The sequence below is a fragment of the Tripterygium wilfordii genome, chromosome 16 (assembly GCF_013401445.1).
Source record: "Tripterygium wilfordii isolate XIE 37 chromosome 16, ASM1340144v1, whole genome shotgun sequence".
Taxonomy (NCBI): Eukaryota; Viridiplantae; Streptophyta; class Magnoliopsida; order Celastrales; family Celastraceae; genus Tripterygium; species Tripterygium wilfordii.
The window spans coordinates 4,027,495-4,042,802 of record NC_052247.1 but is presented as its reverse complement, the minus strand read 5'-3'; the positions used below and the strand labels follow the sequence as shown (position 1 = coordinate 4,042,802).

The 15,308-nt window shown below is 37.9% G+C and overlaps 3 protein-coding genes across 3 annotated transcripts; 1 reads left to right on the top strand and 2 right to left on the bottom strand.

Annotated features, from left to right (window-relative positions):
* Positions 1-805: 805 nt before the first annotated feature.
* LOC119981372 (kinesin-like protein KIN-8A) lies at positions 806-5,193 on the bottom strand. The gene is made up of 6 exons (XM_038824464.1): positions 4,210-5,193; positions 2,723-2,996; positions 2,539-2,592; positions 2,351-2,443; positions 1,900-2,265; positions 806-1,731 (listed from the first exon to the last, which is right to left on the bottom strand). The coding sequence occupies exons 1-6, from the start codon at positions 5,007-5,009 to the stop codon at positions 1,042-1,044; spliced, it is 2,277 nt and encodes a 758-aa protein (XP_038680392.1). The 5' UTR covers positions 5,010-5,193; the 3' UTR covers positions 806-1,041.
* A 3,504-nt stretch (positions 5,194-8,697) lies between these two features.
* Positions 8,698-9,442, top strand: LOC119980690 (early nodulin-like protein 1). Its single transcript, XM_038823486.1, has 2 exons — positions 8,698-8,875; positions 9,099-9,442. The coding sequence occupies exons 1-2, from the start codon at positions 8,698-8,700 to the stop codon at positions 9,440-9,442; spliced, it is 522 nt and encodes a 173-aa protein (XP_038679414.1).
* A 2,876-nt stretch (positions 9,443-12,318) lies between these two features.
* LOC119980689 (pollen-specific leucine-rich repeat extensin-like protein 3) lies at positions 12,319-13,333 on the bottom strand (the record flags this gene model as incomplete). Its single annotated transcript, XM_038823485.1, has 2 exons — positions 12,319-12,999; positions 13,096-13,333. Coding segments are annotated over 2 exons (669 nt in total), but the record flags the coding sequence as incomplete, so codon positions are not given.
* Positions 13,334-15,308: the final 1,975 nt, after the last annotated feature.

The following is a 15,308-nucleotide window of genomic DNA, read 5'->3' as shown; positions in this document are numbered from 1 at the left end:
CCAAGGCAGTGGGAGGCAGAGTTACCAGTCTATGACAGTTATTTGGAGATTGAGAAAGGATTGGATCCAAGGAAGTGATAGGTTTAACCAAACGCTTCTTGGAGTTTGCGGATAAACAAGGTGAGCCAATTTTTTATATTTATCTAGATGAATAAGATTTTTTGGTACAAGAAGAGCTTAAAGAAAAATTAATGGACGATAAATGTAACATCATTCATGTACCAAATCCCGATGATCATTTGGTGTCTGTTGAATTCGTTGATTTTGTTATTCCAGAAATACTTGAAGAACCACATGGAGAGAACTTTTTGTTAATATTATTTCTAAACTTATTCAAGAATGCAAGGTGGTTTTGTATGTTGGGTACACGGGTGGTGATCAAGAAGTCAAGAGGTTTTCTAAACTCGAGGTCGAGTTTTCTCCAACAAGGGGAGAATGATACATATGTAAATATTTCTGATAAATATTTTATTTTGGTACTTTAGGAAGTCTATTGTTTGTGAACTAACTAGCATTATTTTTTAAATAGTCAAGTATCTTTTTTTAATTAGGAGTAATTTTATTTATTAACTTTTTTAAGTATTTGTTTCCCGTTAAAATTGTGTAGGGTTTGATTACGATTTGTTCCATTTACTGTTGTAACCTGATTTCTATTTTGATTTTATAAAAATTAAGAGACGAGTCTTTTCCCAATTCTTTGAAATTTACTCAAATCAAGTATTGAAGCTTTAAATATGATGTCCAAGTAGGTGTTATTTCCACCACATCGCGCTGCATCAAAACCCCGGCTGAGTGATGTAATATGTAACGTGGGGTCCAAACATGAACATAAACCAGAAACATGGATATGCAAGCTGCATCAGTTGCAGAAGAAAACAAGCTCATATGTAAACAATATAGTAAAAGAGACAAAGAGAGGCCTATGAGTACCCAAGAGGGAAGAGAGATGGGAATCATTAGGAGCTCTTCAGGGCATCTCTTTTATGAGGGACTATACAGGAACCAGCCTTTTCTTTGCTCTGGAACAACGAGTAAATAAAATCACAATACCTGAAGCATGGAGGCAGCTGCAGCAGGTTCTGGATTAACATGACTTCTGGTTTTTCTCCCCTTTAATGTACTAACTGATGGGCTATTGGCAGTTGTTATGTCCCAAAAGCTTCGTTTCTTTGCAGTTGGGTCTGGTGATCGAAACCGGTAACTAGGGCTCTTCAGTTCTCCAGTATCTACTTCCTTCGGGCGCAAGCTAGCCCTTGTTACTATCCCTTTTGCCCCTTCCAATCCACATCCTACTGATGGTTTGTTGCTCTTTCGTGAGAGCTCACGAATAAGTTCATCCTTCTTCTTTAGCTGCAACGCGTGATGTTTCTTCATTCTCGCAATCTCTCCCTCCAATGCTTTCACATTCTGCCTAAGTTCTCTAACTGCTTCCTCCGCTCCCTTTTTCATGGATTCTGGCGTGAAACAGTTAGCAGTTAAGAAAGATGGTCTAGCTCTTCGTTTTTCATTAGGTTGGGCAGTGGGCGGAGGAGTTAAGACAGATGTGACTGAAGAATGGGTTGGAGAGGAATTTGCAGCCAAGCATTGTGCTTGGACAGTCCGCAGCTTTTGTTGTTGGCGTGCCAATAATGCGCGCAATTCGCGATTCTGTTTTTGCAATTCCAGTAAGAGTTTGGCCTGATCAGTTTCAAATTCAGGTAGTCTTTGTATCTCCTCATTTGCCTCACTTGCCTGCAGTTGTGTACAAAAGAAGTCAGAAATGTTCAAAAATGGAACATTTGGAAGTGTAAAGATATATGACAGTAGTGAAGGCACCATGGCAAATTTTTTTGAATCAAACTTGACAAGACAACACAAGTATATTAGAATTTGTGGTAATGAGAAGTTGAGAGACGGAACCTTGGTCCGGATCTCCTTGGCACGATTGGCCCAGTGCAATGTGTTTTGAGTTTCTCCAAATGAGAGATTACTTGGACTGATATTAGCAATCATAACAGTGTTGCAAGCTCCCCCCAATGAGTCCTTGAGAAGTTGAGTAAGCTTTGAGTTTCTGTAGGGTATATGTTTCTTCCCTTCAACAAGAGCATTGATGCAGCTACTTAACGCAAGGAGTGACCGATTTATGCTTGCTCCCTCAAGTGATCTAAGAGTTCTCTGATCAGTGGCCAGCGCTCTTTCTGAACCAGCAAGATCAATCAGTGAAAGCTTTCCCACTCTATTGACAATGTTCATGGACGCGTCCTTGACTCGGTATTCAAGTACCACCTAATTGAACGATATCAAGAATGGAGAAGAAAGTAAACAACAGGAAGAATTTTTATGGGAAGAAAAAGAAAAAACATATAACTACCTGCAGAATAGCATGGGAACGTGAGGATGTCTCGTTGACACGAGTTGGTTCAGTGGTTCGGTTTTGGTTTCCTTGTTGAAGCAGCGCCATTGCCTGCCATTAACAGAACAGAAGTATAATTTCCCCTAAGATTCATTCAAACAACCATGTAGCCTTCCAAATAGTGAATAGAGAAAAAGGAACATTACCTCATCTGTTGAATATGCTCTATACTTTGTAAGACCTGCTGCTGCCATGATCCCCTGTCATACGTATGAACACCATAGAATTACTTATCATTCGTTCAAGATGTCACAATTCCAACATAAAAAATAAATAAAACTAATACAAACTATCAAATCATTCTCCATGGCATTTGAATTTTCAAAAGACCTGTTTATCTTCTCTGAGGAGTAGGGGCCTTCCAGGAGAGAGCAAATCTCTGATAGTTTCATTATAAACCTCAAGATAGGAGAGATGAACGACATGGTTTCCATCGCAACTCCTCTGCCTAATTTTGGTGAAGAGATCCTTCATTGCCAAAACCATGACACCTGGATTCTCAACGGTACCCAACATTGTATAAGTTTTTCCAGCTCCTGTGGCACCGTAGCAGAACACCGACCCATTCCTACCATGCAGAACTGCTTCAACAAGCTCCGCAGTCCTAAATTAAGATGATGAGATATAGTTGCTGTTAGTTCTTCTCTTATTGACTGCTTTCTATTAAATTACAAAACTAAGTGCAGATTTTTGTATTGGAATTTGGAACTCATTAAAAGTAAAACCGAATCGCATAGAATCAGTATTTTCTGTTCTTGGCGAATGTTTGCCAAGAAGCGTCCGAACATTAACATACCAACAAAAAAAAGGCAGAACATATGGGACCAGGAATCTTCAAAGACTCCAATATGTAACTTCTATATTTCAAGCAACATTAACCGCTGCCTATTCTAAGTAAATTTACTGACCCTTTCACTGTCCAAAGAAAGAAACTTCTTCTCAGTTACTAGATTATATCACTATAATTGGATCATTGATATTGATTGTCATTTACTTTCAAGGACTGAACTTTAAGATTTGCGAGAACCGTACTTTTTTAAAAATTTCATTCTCTCATTTTCTCAGTCACTATCATCATCATCATCCGAATCTTTATCCCAAAAGTTTAGAATCGGGTCTATGAGAAAATAAACGGGAACAGACTACGTGTATTCATTTCCGTCATTCATTTTTATCTATGATTATAATTTCATCAACTCCTATTGAATCCATATCCTTTCTTACTACTTCAAGTCATATCTTTTTAGGTTTTCCTAATCGTTGCCTACTTTCTCCTATACAAATTTTCTCGATTCTCCTCACCGTTATCTCTACGTTGTACATACACATACCATCTTAAAAGGTTTTCTCCCAACTTATCTTCAATTCGTGTTACCCCTACCTTACATCTAATAATATGATTTCTTATCTTATATTTCCTCGTATTGCCACACATCCAACGGAGCATTCACGTTTCTGTTACATGCAGTTTTTCAACAAATGCAGCCCTAAAAGGAGTAATTTTCAAGGAAAAAATGCAGTGCACTGAAATAAGAAGAGACCCGAGATTATTTTCAATGTCTACACGCACTCAAGCACATAATATTGGTTTATTTTCGAAACACAAAGCAAGATACATAAAAGTTAACAATAGAGCAGCAAATTTTATAAACTTGTGTTGCAAGGCACATTAAAATTTGAGAAAATCAGTCTTTCTACATATTATATGGGATAAAGTCTGCCGGAGCCTTGTGCATGAGAGTTATTTACCATTTTTAACCATTCAATTACAGTATCTCAACAAAATAGCAAACTGAGGCTTAAGTTCAGACACTCACGTTTTGGAATAAACTTCATGTTGAGGAGTGGAATCTGGAAAGGACGCATCAAATGTGAAGTGCCGCCCACGGAGCCTCTTTAGCCTAAGATAGTCATTCTCATTGGCAAATTCTGTCAAATAAACGTCTCTCCCTTTCACAATCCTGACACAACACCTCGAACCTGCTTCCTTCTCCTTCTTGTCCATTGGCCTAAGCCTCACAAACACAAGAATCCGGCTCTCCCCGGTCCCATTTTTGTTCGAAACAGCCTCTAATTTCTCTGTTTCTTGCACAATCTTAGACCCATTTTGATTGATTCCTCTTGGTTCCGCCTGGTTCCCCAAACCTTCCATTGGTAGCTTTCTTGCCAATGTACTTGAAACATCTGCCCTTTTTGTGCAAGATGGAAAGCCAATAATCCGATCTGAACCCACCACCACGTTCTCCTTAGCATCATCAATAGGAGGCAGAGGCAACACAAAGGTTCTTTTTACTGTAGAATTAGCCATTGAAGGATTTGTGGGCATGTTGTTTTCTTTCAGGGCATATGATTTTGAGTCTTTTAAATCTTTTTCTTCTCTTTTGCAAGAACTGAGTAGATCCACGCTTGGATGTGTTGAGAATCTCTTGTCTTCAGGCTTCGGGGACGGATTCTTGAGACCTGAAGAAGCTTTCTTTTGCTGCTCAGACAGTGAAGACAAAGCTTTCATCTTCTCTTTCAAGCCATGGTGTGGATTTCTCAAGTGAAGACTCCCATGGTCTGCTCTTGGGCCATTTTGTTCATGATTGATAGCTTGAGACCTAGTTGACACTGGCATTCTAAAGTTTTCTCAGCAACCAAACATGCCCATATAGGTTTCCTCTCGAACCCGGATGGGAAAAACGGCTCAGAACGCAAGAAAGATTAAATTTTTCCTGGAAAGTTGAGATTTTTTATTAAGATGAGCACTAAAGACCGGTCGAAGGGCGGGTATGCGAAAGAATTGGAAAGAGAGGGAAGATCGGATTTAGACGAGTTGGGGAGATAATTTGGGAGAGAATGATGCCATTGATATAGAACTGATCTGACGGTTAGTAATGAGTAATCGGAGGAGGTCTTAGAAGCACTTTTTCGAAATGGGGATTTAAAAAATGATTGTTTGTAACGGTCAAAACAGTAATAATCCTAAGTCCACTCAAAATATGATCTAAAAAAAAAATCTTTATATCAATGGTGTATAAAATTGTCATTTTATTTTTTACAGACAGTATAACATAATCATTGATTATAAACATAGATGTATGACTCACTTAATATATAACGCTCCACATTAATTGAACGTCTCTTGGAGGTCACAAGCTATCAGTTAATGAGAAGCTGTAGGGTCCACCTAGAAATCTCACACTGCATTTGCAAGGGAAAAATCCCCTTTTTTAATAATTACATAATCAAATATTTGTTCTTTCTTTTTTCAAAATAAGAAAAGGCTAAAATATAAAAATTTGTCTCTCTTTTTTCATTTGAAAATTGCTTGAGACCCTGTTTATCTAGGGGTGACAAAATTGTGTCCTGTTCGAATAATTGAATTTATCAAACTCAGATTAAATCAAGTTTAACATAAGTGATATGTCCGAAATTCGAGTCAAAATACACAATTTTTGTCCGGTTCAAAAAGGGGTTTGGGGCCAAACATAGAAATCTTGTCTACTTTATTTGTTCGGACCCTAATCTGGATTAGATTATTGTCTGGATTTAAACCGATCCGGATTTTGTCAATTAAGTACGTTCGAAATCCAATCCAGGTTAAGGTCCAGACATGTAAATATTTTGTAAACACGTACTGTTGTCCGACCCGAAACCTACTTGCAATCGATTTTTTGCCACCCACCCCAAAATTCATATGAAGCGTTGGGTGTTAACGGGCCCTACAAGTATGTTTATAATCAATGAATATCTCTTATGTCACATGGATTAGGGGTAAAATGAGAATCATAAATTAAGAATTTGTAGCATTATAGTTTCATTTTTATTCTTTTCAGGTCAAAATTGAAATGGTAGCATACCGACCGAATCCGGGAGAGGCATTCCCCTGATCCCGTCGACCACGGTGCGTTATTCTCTTGTCTCACACGTACTAAGCAATTATATAATATTTGGTACATGCCTTCCTGAGGGTGGCGCCAAAAATTATGACCAATACCAAATCAAGCCTATATAATAACTTTGTGATCCAACTGAAATCATAATTCATTTACTAGGCAATAATATAAGTTCAATAGCCAAACTAAATCTATTATTAGCCCAATCATGATAGACATCAATGTATCCATTAACGTTAAGCATGAATTACCTCTTATGTGGGCCAACCATATTCCAAAATAGTTTTCAAATGCAAATAACAAATAAAAAAAATTAACATTTTTTTTACTTGTCAATTAATTTAATTGAGAGAGGGATCAAATAATCAAACTTTAGAGTTGAGTAAGATATAATTATATGAATTGGTCATAATTACTTAAGTAGGTTCTTATAGACAATTCCTTCTAAGTAATGGAAATAAAAAAGGAACCAAATTATGAAAATTTATTATGCATGATTTTTGTGGTGGAAGATGCTATGATTATGTGGCCTCTTTTTTTTTCCTTGTCTTCAGTTTTACTTTTGTTTTATTTGAAAGGTTGAAAGACCTAATTGCATTGCATTAGTAAAACCTAATACAAAGTACCACATCATGTGGTAATTTTCGCCACCCAATGGGTAGACGAAACTTATCAAGACAATACCCAATAACAAACAAAAAAAACTAAACACCTACCGGTACCAACAAACATCGGAGATACTACACCAAGTATAATATCCGACTCTAAAGAGAAAAAATAAAAATATACAAAATAAATAGAGGACTCTTGTTATTGCACTAAGATTGGATTGAAACAACAACCTTGTATCTAGAAACGAAAGCAGATCCGGGTGTAGATCGAAAGAAATCGACAATCAACATAATTTTATTCAATGTCGCACTGATGTTGTCAATCGACAAAATCACAAGTAGAACAAGAAGAGATATTTGGCAAGCATACTAATACTGTTCCACGACAAAGAAGGAAAACAAAGGGGAGGAGGTGGATTAACGTAAACAATAATTAACGTAATCTTATGCCTAGGTCAAATATACTAAAGTTAAGGCTACGCCCGCCTTAAAATTAAAGCCAACAAGAAAGGCCAGAACCCGAAAAACGTTTTGGGCTTAGAATTATGTTCAGACCCAATCTATGGGCAATAGAATTTTCAAGGCCTGGAAAAAGCAAGCTGGGCTACTAGGCTCTTTTGGACCTATTGGCCCATAATCAGTCACAGAAAATCACGGGCTGGACTTTCTAAGTTTGTGGGCCTAATATATTTGTGTGTCCACCTACGTGGCTACGTCCTTCGAGACCTTAGACCGATAATTTTTTGGACCGTCGGGGTAGATTTGGACCTAATACAAATTTGGTCCATATAATAGTAAAATATTAAAATGTTTTTTTTTTTCTTTTTACCTTCCTAATTTAGAGATAATCTAGCACCAATTTTGGAGCAGCTTTGTGATAGTAGAAGCAACTAACAAAAGGCATTAGCATGCAAAGACCAATGCACCAATTGCGGTACAATAGAGTTGTTATTCACTAGTTATTTCAGATCAGAAGTGATAGGAACCTCAGTCATCCTAGTAATCAATTATGTCCCTTGATTGATGTGCATCATATTTTGTGAGCCCCTACACTTACATCAATCAATGATCAAAATTGATTACTGGGATAATTTAGATCTCATTTACTGAGATCCTTAACTTTTTTTATTATCGATACTCTTCAAATTTAGAAAGAAGAAAAAAAAAAAAACCAAGTGTTGTTTGTGTTCCTCGAAACCCCCGTCCATATCGCCGTCCAATATATTTATGGGCTCACTATTGGCCAAACCACTTTGGATCTGGAACCTACATGCCGATGCTCACGATTTCGATAGCCATACCTTAGATTTCGAGGAGATCTCTCGAAAAATATGAAGTACTCACTTTGGTCAACTCTCCATCCCCTTTCTTTGGTTGAGCGACATGTATTTCACTGTGCTCGTTTTTCCAAATGAACTGTGTATTTTGTATCATGGACTACCCTAACAATTACTCCCTAAAGTCATTGAAAATTGGACAAAATTAATATAATGTTCAATCTCAAAACCAATGCAGTCCTTTTGACATATATATATATATATATGTGTGTGTGTCTGTGTGTGTATATATATATAAAAGCAGTCATTTTTTGAAAAAGGAAAATAAAATTTTGAAAACACCAAGTCAAAGAGGAATAACTTACTTCCCAAAACTCCACTACCTCCTGATTCTTCTCCATTTTTATCTCAACCACATCAACGTTCACTTCAAAACCCTCACTTCCCCTTCCAAGCCAAACTAAGTGGACTCATTTTTGTCCACTAATTCTCACATTGCAAAGCAAACAACTATAAGCTATAGAGCTCCCTCTCTAAAAATGGCTTCTCTGTTCAAATTAGGGTTTTTGATGCTGGTCCTCCATTTTTGTGCTGCAACTGCCACTGAATTCTTAGTTGGTGGAGTTAATGGCACCTGGGGTATTCCCAAATCAAGGAATGAACAAGAGTACAATCAATGGGCATCCAAAAACAGATTCAAAGTCGACGACACTGTCCGTAAGTATACTTATGACCCGATTGGTTACCTTTGTATTGTAATGGTGCATGATTGTATTCACATCACATGACAATACCAGTCAAAACTTGGTATTCCGATCACGCGTAATAGGATTCCTATCACAATATTTGCACTACATTGAAACCAAATGGGTTAGTTAATTCATTGTATACCAAATTGAGTGTCATCGTATAATTCATTGTTTTGGATTATGAATGTTAGATTTCAAATACAAGAAGGATTCAGTACTGGTTGTGACTGAGGAGGAGTATGAAAAGTGTCGATCGTCTCATCCATTGTTCTTCTCCAACAATGATGATACAGTCTTCACATTGGACAGGCCAGGATTGTTCTATTTCATTAGCGGGGTTGATGGGCATTGTGAGAGAGGGCAGAAGATGATCATCAAGGTTTTGCAGATAGAGAGCCCTCCGCCTCAACCGGGGAACGATACTGGCTCTCTCACAACGACTAGCAGTGTTGCTGCATTGGCTGCTATTTCTGTTCCAACTGTGACTGCCATTGCCATTCTTACTGCAGCTCTGTTTGTTCTGATTTTTGCATGATATTTGATTTTATGATGCTTGATGTTTTAGTCCTATTTTCTTCATTTTTGTTAAGTAGGAGACTAGGAAGGATCATAAGAGAACGTTAGGAGATTAATTCTGCTGTCTTTCAGTTATATTTTGTTGTTGTTTTTTTTTTCTTTTTTTTTTTGATGGGTATTTGATTATTATATCATAGAAGAGAGTATCTTTTGGGTTATGATAAAGAATAAGTTTATTTCTTTTGAACATACCCTTTGTTTTCTTTTTTTCCCTTTTAAAATTACTAAATTGCTTAATTCAGAGAAAGCAATATTTTTAAGTGTGGAAATGGGCGACTGAGTATAGCCAACTCTCTCTGGGCGTGACCATGAGAGTACCTATCCATTGCAAAATCTCATGTTTGAGGCATATATAGCTATTGCTTTTAGGGTGAACCCATCACCATAACCCCAACAAAGCATACATACAGTTTGAAAAGATCATTGACACAGTGGCATCTGGTTCACAATGTTCTGCCTCTCATATAAGCAACTATTGAAAATTTCATTTTAATAGTGTGTTTGGATTGAGAGATTTGGAGGGAAGAGAAGAAAAGGGAAAGAGAGTTAATTTCCTTCTAATTCTCTTGTTTTGATAGTTTATAAAAAAATAAAGGAGGGGATTTGAATTTGGGAGGAATATTTCATTAAATTTTTGTCAAAATTATTCTTCTCCAAAATTGAGTCATTTGGAGGGAAGAAATGACTAATTAAGTTGTTTATAATTTAAAAACCCATAATACATAGTACTTTTAAACATAAATGGTAAGGATAAAATAGTAAATTAAATCATTTTACTTTCCTTTCTTTTTTTATCTATCCAAACATGAGAGTGAGAAATGTATTAATCATTCATTTACCTTCCCTCTAAATCTCTCAATCCAAATACACCCTAAAACCTGTATGGATTTGTGAAACTTTGTTTTTTTTGGGTAAAGCCCCGAGTGTTTTGTTGCATTTTAGAATATTAAGTGATGACTGGTAACAAAAAATTGTTAGAGTGTGTCTGGATTGAGGGATTTGGGGGGAAGGGAAAAGAAGGAAAATATAGTTTCCTTCCAATTCATTTGTTTGAATAGTTTATAAAAAAATCAAGGGGAGTGATTTGAAGGGAATTGGAGGGAAGATGTCATTAAATTTTTTTCAAAATTATTCCTCTCCAAAATAGAGTCATTTGGAGGGAATGATGACAAATTAAGTTATTTATATGTTAAAAACTTATTTTACCTTTGTACATAACACTTTTAACATAAAAATAAGGATAAATTAATAAATTAAACTAAATTTCTTTCTTTTCTTTTTTATCTATCCAACCATGAAAAAAGATTATTCATTCCCTTCTCTCCCCTTCTCTTCCCTTCCCCCCAAATCCCTCAATCCAAGCACACTATAAGAGTGTGTTTGGATTGAGGGATTTGGGGGAAGGAAGAGAAGGGAAGAGAATGGAAGGGAGAATACATTTCCCTCTTTCATGCCTGGATCATAGTTTTTAAACCTAACCCGCGCATCGAACCGTCAAGATTGAACAGTCAAGGGTTTTGAGGTTCAACCGTTATAATAGAGGTTGAGCAAGGGGTTTTTAATAAATAATAAAATAATAAATATTTAGTTATATATTATATAATATATAAGTATAGTATATATATAGTTATATTTTCAAGCTATATTTTTTATAATGCATTTCGTTTAACATTTCTACATATATAATACACATTATATAATATATAGTATATTATATGATTATATGATATAGTATATAATTATATAGTTAGTGGAGTCTTCTAGAGGCTCCATTGTCCAATATATAATTATATATTATAATGGAGATGTCCTATTGAGTACATGATATATTATAAAATATCTTAAATATTACAATGGAGTCTTCTAGACTCTAGATAGTAGAGAATCAAAGACCGAGAGACGAGTCAATCTTTCAGATCAAGTTGAAAGACAAAAATCAACAACTAGATCAATGGGAGAGTGTTTCAAATCCTCTCTACTAATTGAGTTAGTGCCCGGATCTATGGCTTCTCTATTGCTTTCAATAGAAGAGGGTCCATTACTCTTCTTCTTCTCCACCTTTCTACATGCCCGGATCTGTGGCTTCTCCATTGCCGATCTAGGGCTTCGGTTCGCCTCGCCTACCCACACGCTTATGCTTGCTCACCATCACTGAGCTGCATCCACCTCCACCTTCGCCTACGCAGGTCGTTGCCTTGCAGGTTAGTGGTTGCCGCTGTGAGAAGTGGAGAGAGATCGTGAGAGGCACTGAGACGGCTTAGGACAAATTTGGGGTTGGAATTGAAGATAAAATTACACATGGGGGCTTATAATTTCTTAACAAAAATAAAACGTCTTGTGTTTTTAAGTAATTTTACTGTCAAGCGGTTTTCATTAAAATCGTCGGGTCACAGATTACACAGTTTCACGGGTTAATTTATGGTTCATCATGGGTCAATGCAAAAACTGTCCTTTTCATACAAAAAAAACCGTTAAGGCAGTCGGTTCACAGGTTTCACGGTGGAACCGGTGGGTTGGTCCGGATTTAAAAACTATGGTTTGGATAGATAAAAAAAGAAAAGAAAAAAAATGATTTAATTTACTAATTTATCCTTACTTTTAATGTTTAAGTATTACGTACAAGGGTAAAATAAGTTTTTAACTTTTAAATAACTTAATTAGTATCACTTCCTTCCAAATGACTCCATTTTGAAAGGAAAGAATTTGAAAAAAAATTTAAAGAAATTTTCCTCTCAAATCCCTTACTTCAATTTTTTTTATAAACTATTCAAACAAAGAAATTAGAAGGAAACCTCATTTTTCTTCCCCAAATCTCTCAATCCAAATACACTTAAGTGACGTCGTAACAAGTCATATATTACGAGAAAGGACAAGACTCACAAGAGTAGTACACATCACATTTTATTATTGCATTGGGACAATACTTGCACGAGTAGTACACATCACATAGTAGAAATGATAATTATTAAGGAATGTTTACAATAGCTAGCTAGACACCAACAAACACTCCTAATGAACAATTGGACAAGGTCTTGATCCTACAAAAAATAGCAGGATCAAGCAAACTCTCTGAGCGATTCCTTGTTTATGCAGGGCATTGGAAGCCAGAGGGAAGACTCTTTCCACAGTCATTGAGAACCAAGCTCAAATCAATGGGGACATTAAGGTGGATTAAACCGAGATCAACTTTAATGGCTGTGCAAAGGCAAAGAGCAGCTTCAAGATCAACTAAACCCTCAATGAGGCTGCAACAAGGTTCAACTGGTGGTGTTCCAATCACAATCCCTAGCAACCCTTTCAAAACATTAGCACATGCACCCAACTTTAGGGTATCTGTTGGGCATGTTGCCTTTGGTGGTGGTGGTGGGCTGCTGTAGTGAGGTGGTGGTGGTGGGCTGTGTGGTGGAGGTGGTGGTGGGCTGCTGTAGTGAGGTGGAGGTGGAGGTGGGCTGCTGTAGTGAGGTGGAGGTGGTGGTGGTGGGCTGTGTGGTGGAGGTGGTGGTGGGCTGCTGTAGTGAGGTGAAGGTGGTGGTGGGCTGCTGTAGTGAGGTGGAGGTGGTGGTGGGCTGTGTGGTGGAGGTGGTGGTGGGCTGTGTGGTGGAGGTGGTGGGCTATGTGGTGGAGGAGGTGGTGGGCTGCTGTAGTGAGGTGGTGGTGGTGGGCTGTGTGGTGGAGGTGGTGGTGGGCTGCTGTAGTGAGGTGGAGGTGGTGGTGGGCTGTGTGGTGGAGGAGGTGGTGGGCTGCTGTAGTGAGGTGGAGGTGGTGGTGGGCTGTGTGGTGGAGGTGGTGGGCTGTGTGGTGGAGGAGGTGGTGGGCTGCTGTAGTGAGGTGGAGGTGGTGGTGGGCTGTGTGGTGGAGGTGGTGGGCTGTGTGGTGGAGGAGGTGGTGGGCTGCTGTAGTGAGGTGGTGGTGGTGGTGGGCTGCTGTAGTGAGGTGGTGGTGGTGGGCTGCTGTAGTGTGGTGGAGGTGGTGGTGGGCTGCTGTAGTGAGGTGGTGGACTGCTGTAGTGTTTTGGAGGCGGTGGTGGGCTTTTGTGGTGTTTCTTTGGCGGTGGTGGACTTTTGTGGTGTTTTTTTGGCGGTGGTGGGCTTTTCTCGTATTTGTTTGATGGTTGTGGAGGTGGACAATCAGTGGAGTTGGCAAAAGTGAAGAAAAATAGGTTAAGGAAGAGGAGAAGAGCGGTTGAGGCTACAGCCTTTGAAGCCATTTCTCAAAGATCACACACTCACACTCAATTCTTGTATGGTGTTTATTGTGTGTGTGTGAGTGATGTAAATGAACAAGTTTGGTTAGGGTTTTAATTTATAGAAGGAGATCGAGTACCACTTGGTTTTTTCTATAACTTTAGAAGAAGAAGATCACATGAGCTTATTGGATCTACACAACTTGGCTTGTATTTTATTTGTATATCAAAGTCAAAGAATGCTAGAGAATCGAAAAAAAAATAAAAATAGTAATCACCTGCTAGGGTGTATCTAGTTGGGGTGAAGCTATATTCTTGCTAGTGGGGGTGATTTAAGTGCACCACATAAGACCCACGTGCTTTAAAATTTACATAAGAGTGAAAAATACACGATTATCTTGTTGAAGAGAAGAAAAAAAAGTTAGTAAACAAGAATTTGGGAGTTACGCAATTCATCTAAAAGTTGCATATTTGTCTCAAGTATGCATACTTCGAGCATGTGAAATATACAATCGAGGTTTTTATTAGAAAGACATTTAGATCAAGTCGGTTTGGTTACAATTTTTTTTTTGGATATTCAAGGGAACCCCTTTGCTCAGGGGCCACTTTGTGACAACTTTGGCAATAGGTATGAGTGGGCTTACCCCCTGTTATCGTGGTAGTCCAACGAAAATATATCGCTGAGGAAGTTTTTGATGGGGAGTAGATTTGTGACCTTTACCTTTAATAGAGTTACACACCTTGTCAATCAACCAACCAAGCTATAACTCTCTAGTTACATTCTTATTGCAATGGAAATGAGATTCCCATTCCTATCAAGGTTTGTTACGCTAATAGAGCCTTGGTGTTATGGTAATCTAATTTTTTTTTTGGTGTTATAGTAATCTAATTACGCATACTAGAATACTACTAAGAAACTTGATAATATAATCAAAATACTTGTTTAAAGTACGTATTACGATTACAAAACTTAAAATATTCCAAAGGGACAAAAAATACCGACAACACCCTCTCACAACATCGAGCTAATTATCTCCTCTACGATTACTTATTTCTTAATCCATACAAATTTGTCATCCAAACAAAATGCATACGATTACTTAATTTGTAATCGTAATACCATAAAATGATTTAATTAGTAATTAGATTCCCATTACCATTTGCATAACAATGTGATGTGGACCATTTGCACCACAAAGTTAACTAAATACACTCCAAAATCACAAAAAAAACCTCAATCTAATAACACCCGAGCTGACTCTACCACATATCATTTCCCTCCATCCCTTCTTTCTCCTTCTTCCCTTCACTCTCCATCTTCCCTTACAATGCCATACCCTCACTCTCCACAACGTCTTCGACGGAGCCTTCGCCGGAATAATGATGAGATCCAGAAAGTCCTCTCTAAATATGAAGATATGAAGAAGTCATCAACTCATGAGCCAGAACCCGCCATGATTCCCGTCTCTATTGAGCCTGATGAGTCACCTCGTCATGTAAAAGAAGATGCACTGATTAGAAACCCTAGGAGCAAGCAATGATGACATGATGAAGGTGGAGGGGAATTTGTCGGCTCGAAAGTTGGGGAATGGAGTGTGGGGCCGGCTTTGGAAGGTGAAGGTGGAGAGGAAGGTGAAGGTGG

Bases quoted from the DNA above. Each gene is read 5' to 3' on its own strand.
- LOC119981372 (XM_038824464.1), bottom strand. From the start codon at position 5,009: ATGCCAGTGTCAACTAGGTCTCAAGCTATCAATCATGAACAAAATGGC. The intron at 2,997-4,209 runs GTGAGTGTCTGA...ATCTTAATTTAG, and splicing joins CATGAAGTTTATTCCAAAAC to GACTGCGGAGCTTGTTGAAG. The intron at 2,593-2,722 runs GTCTTTTGAAAA...TACGTATGACAG, and splicing joins TCCTCAGAGAAGATAAACAG to GGGATCATGGCAGCAGCAGG.
- LOC119980690 (XM_038823486.1), top strand. From the start codon at position 8,698: ATGGCTTCTCTGTTCAAATTAGGGTTTTTGATGCTGGTCCTCCATTTT. The intron at 8,876-9,098 runs GTAAGTATACTT...TATGAATGTTAG, and splicing joins CAAAGTCGACGACACTGTCC to ATTTCAAATACAAGAAGGAT.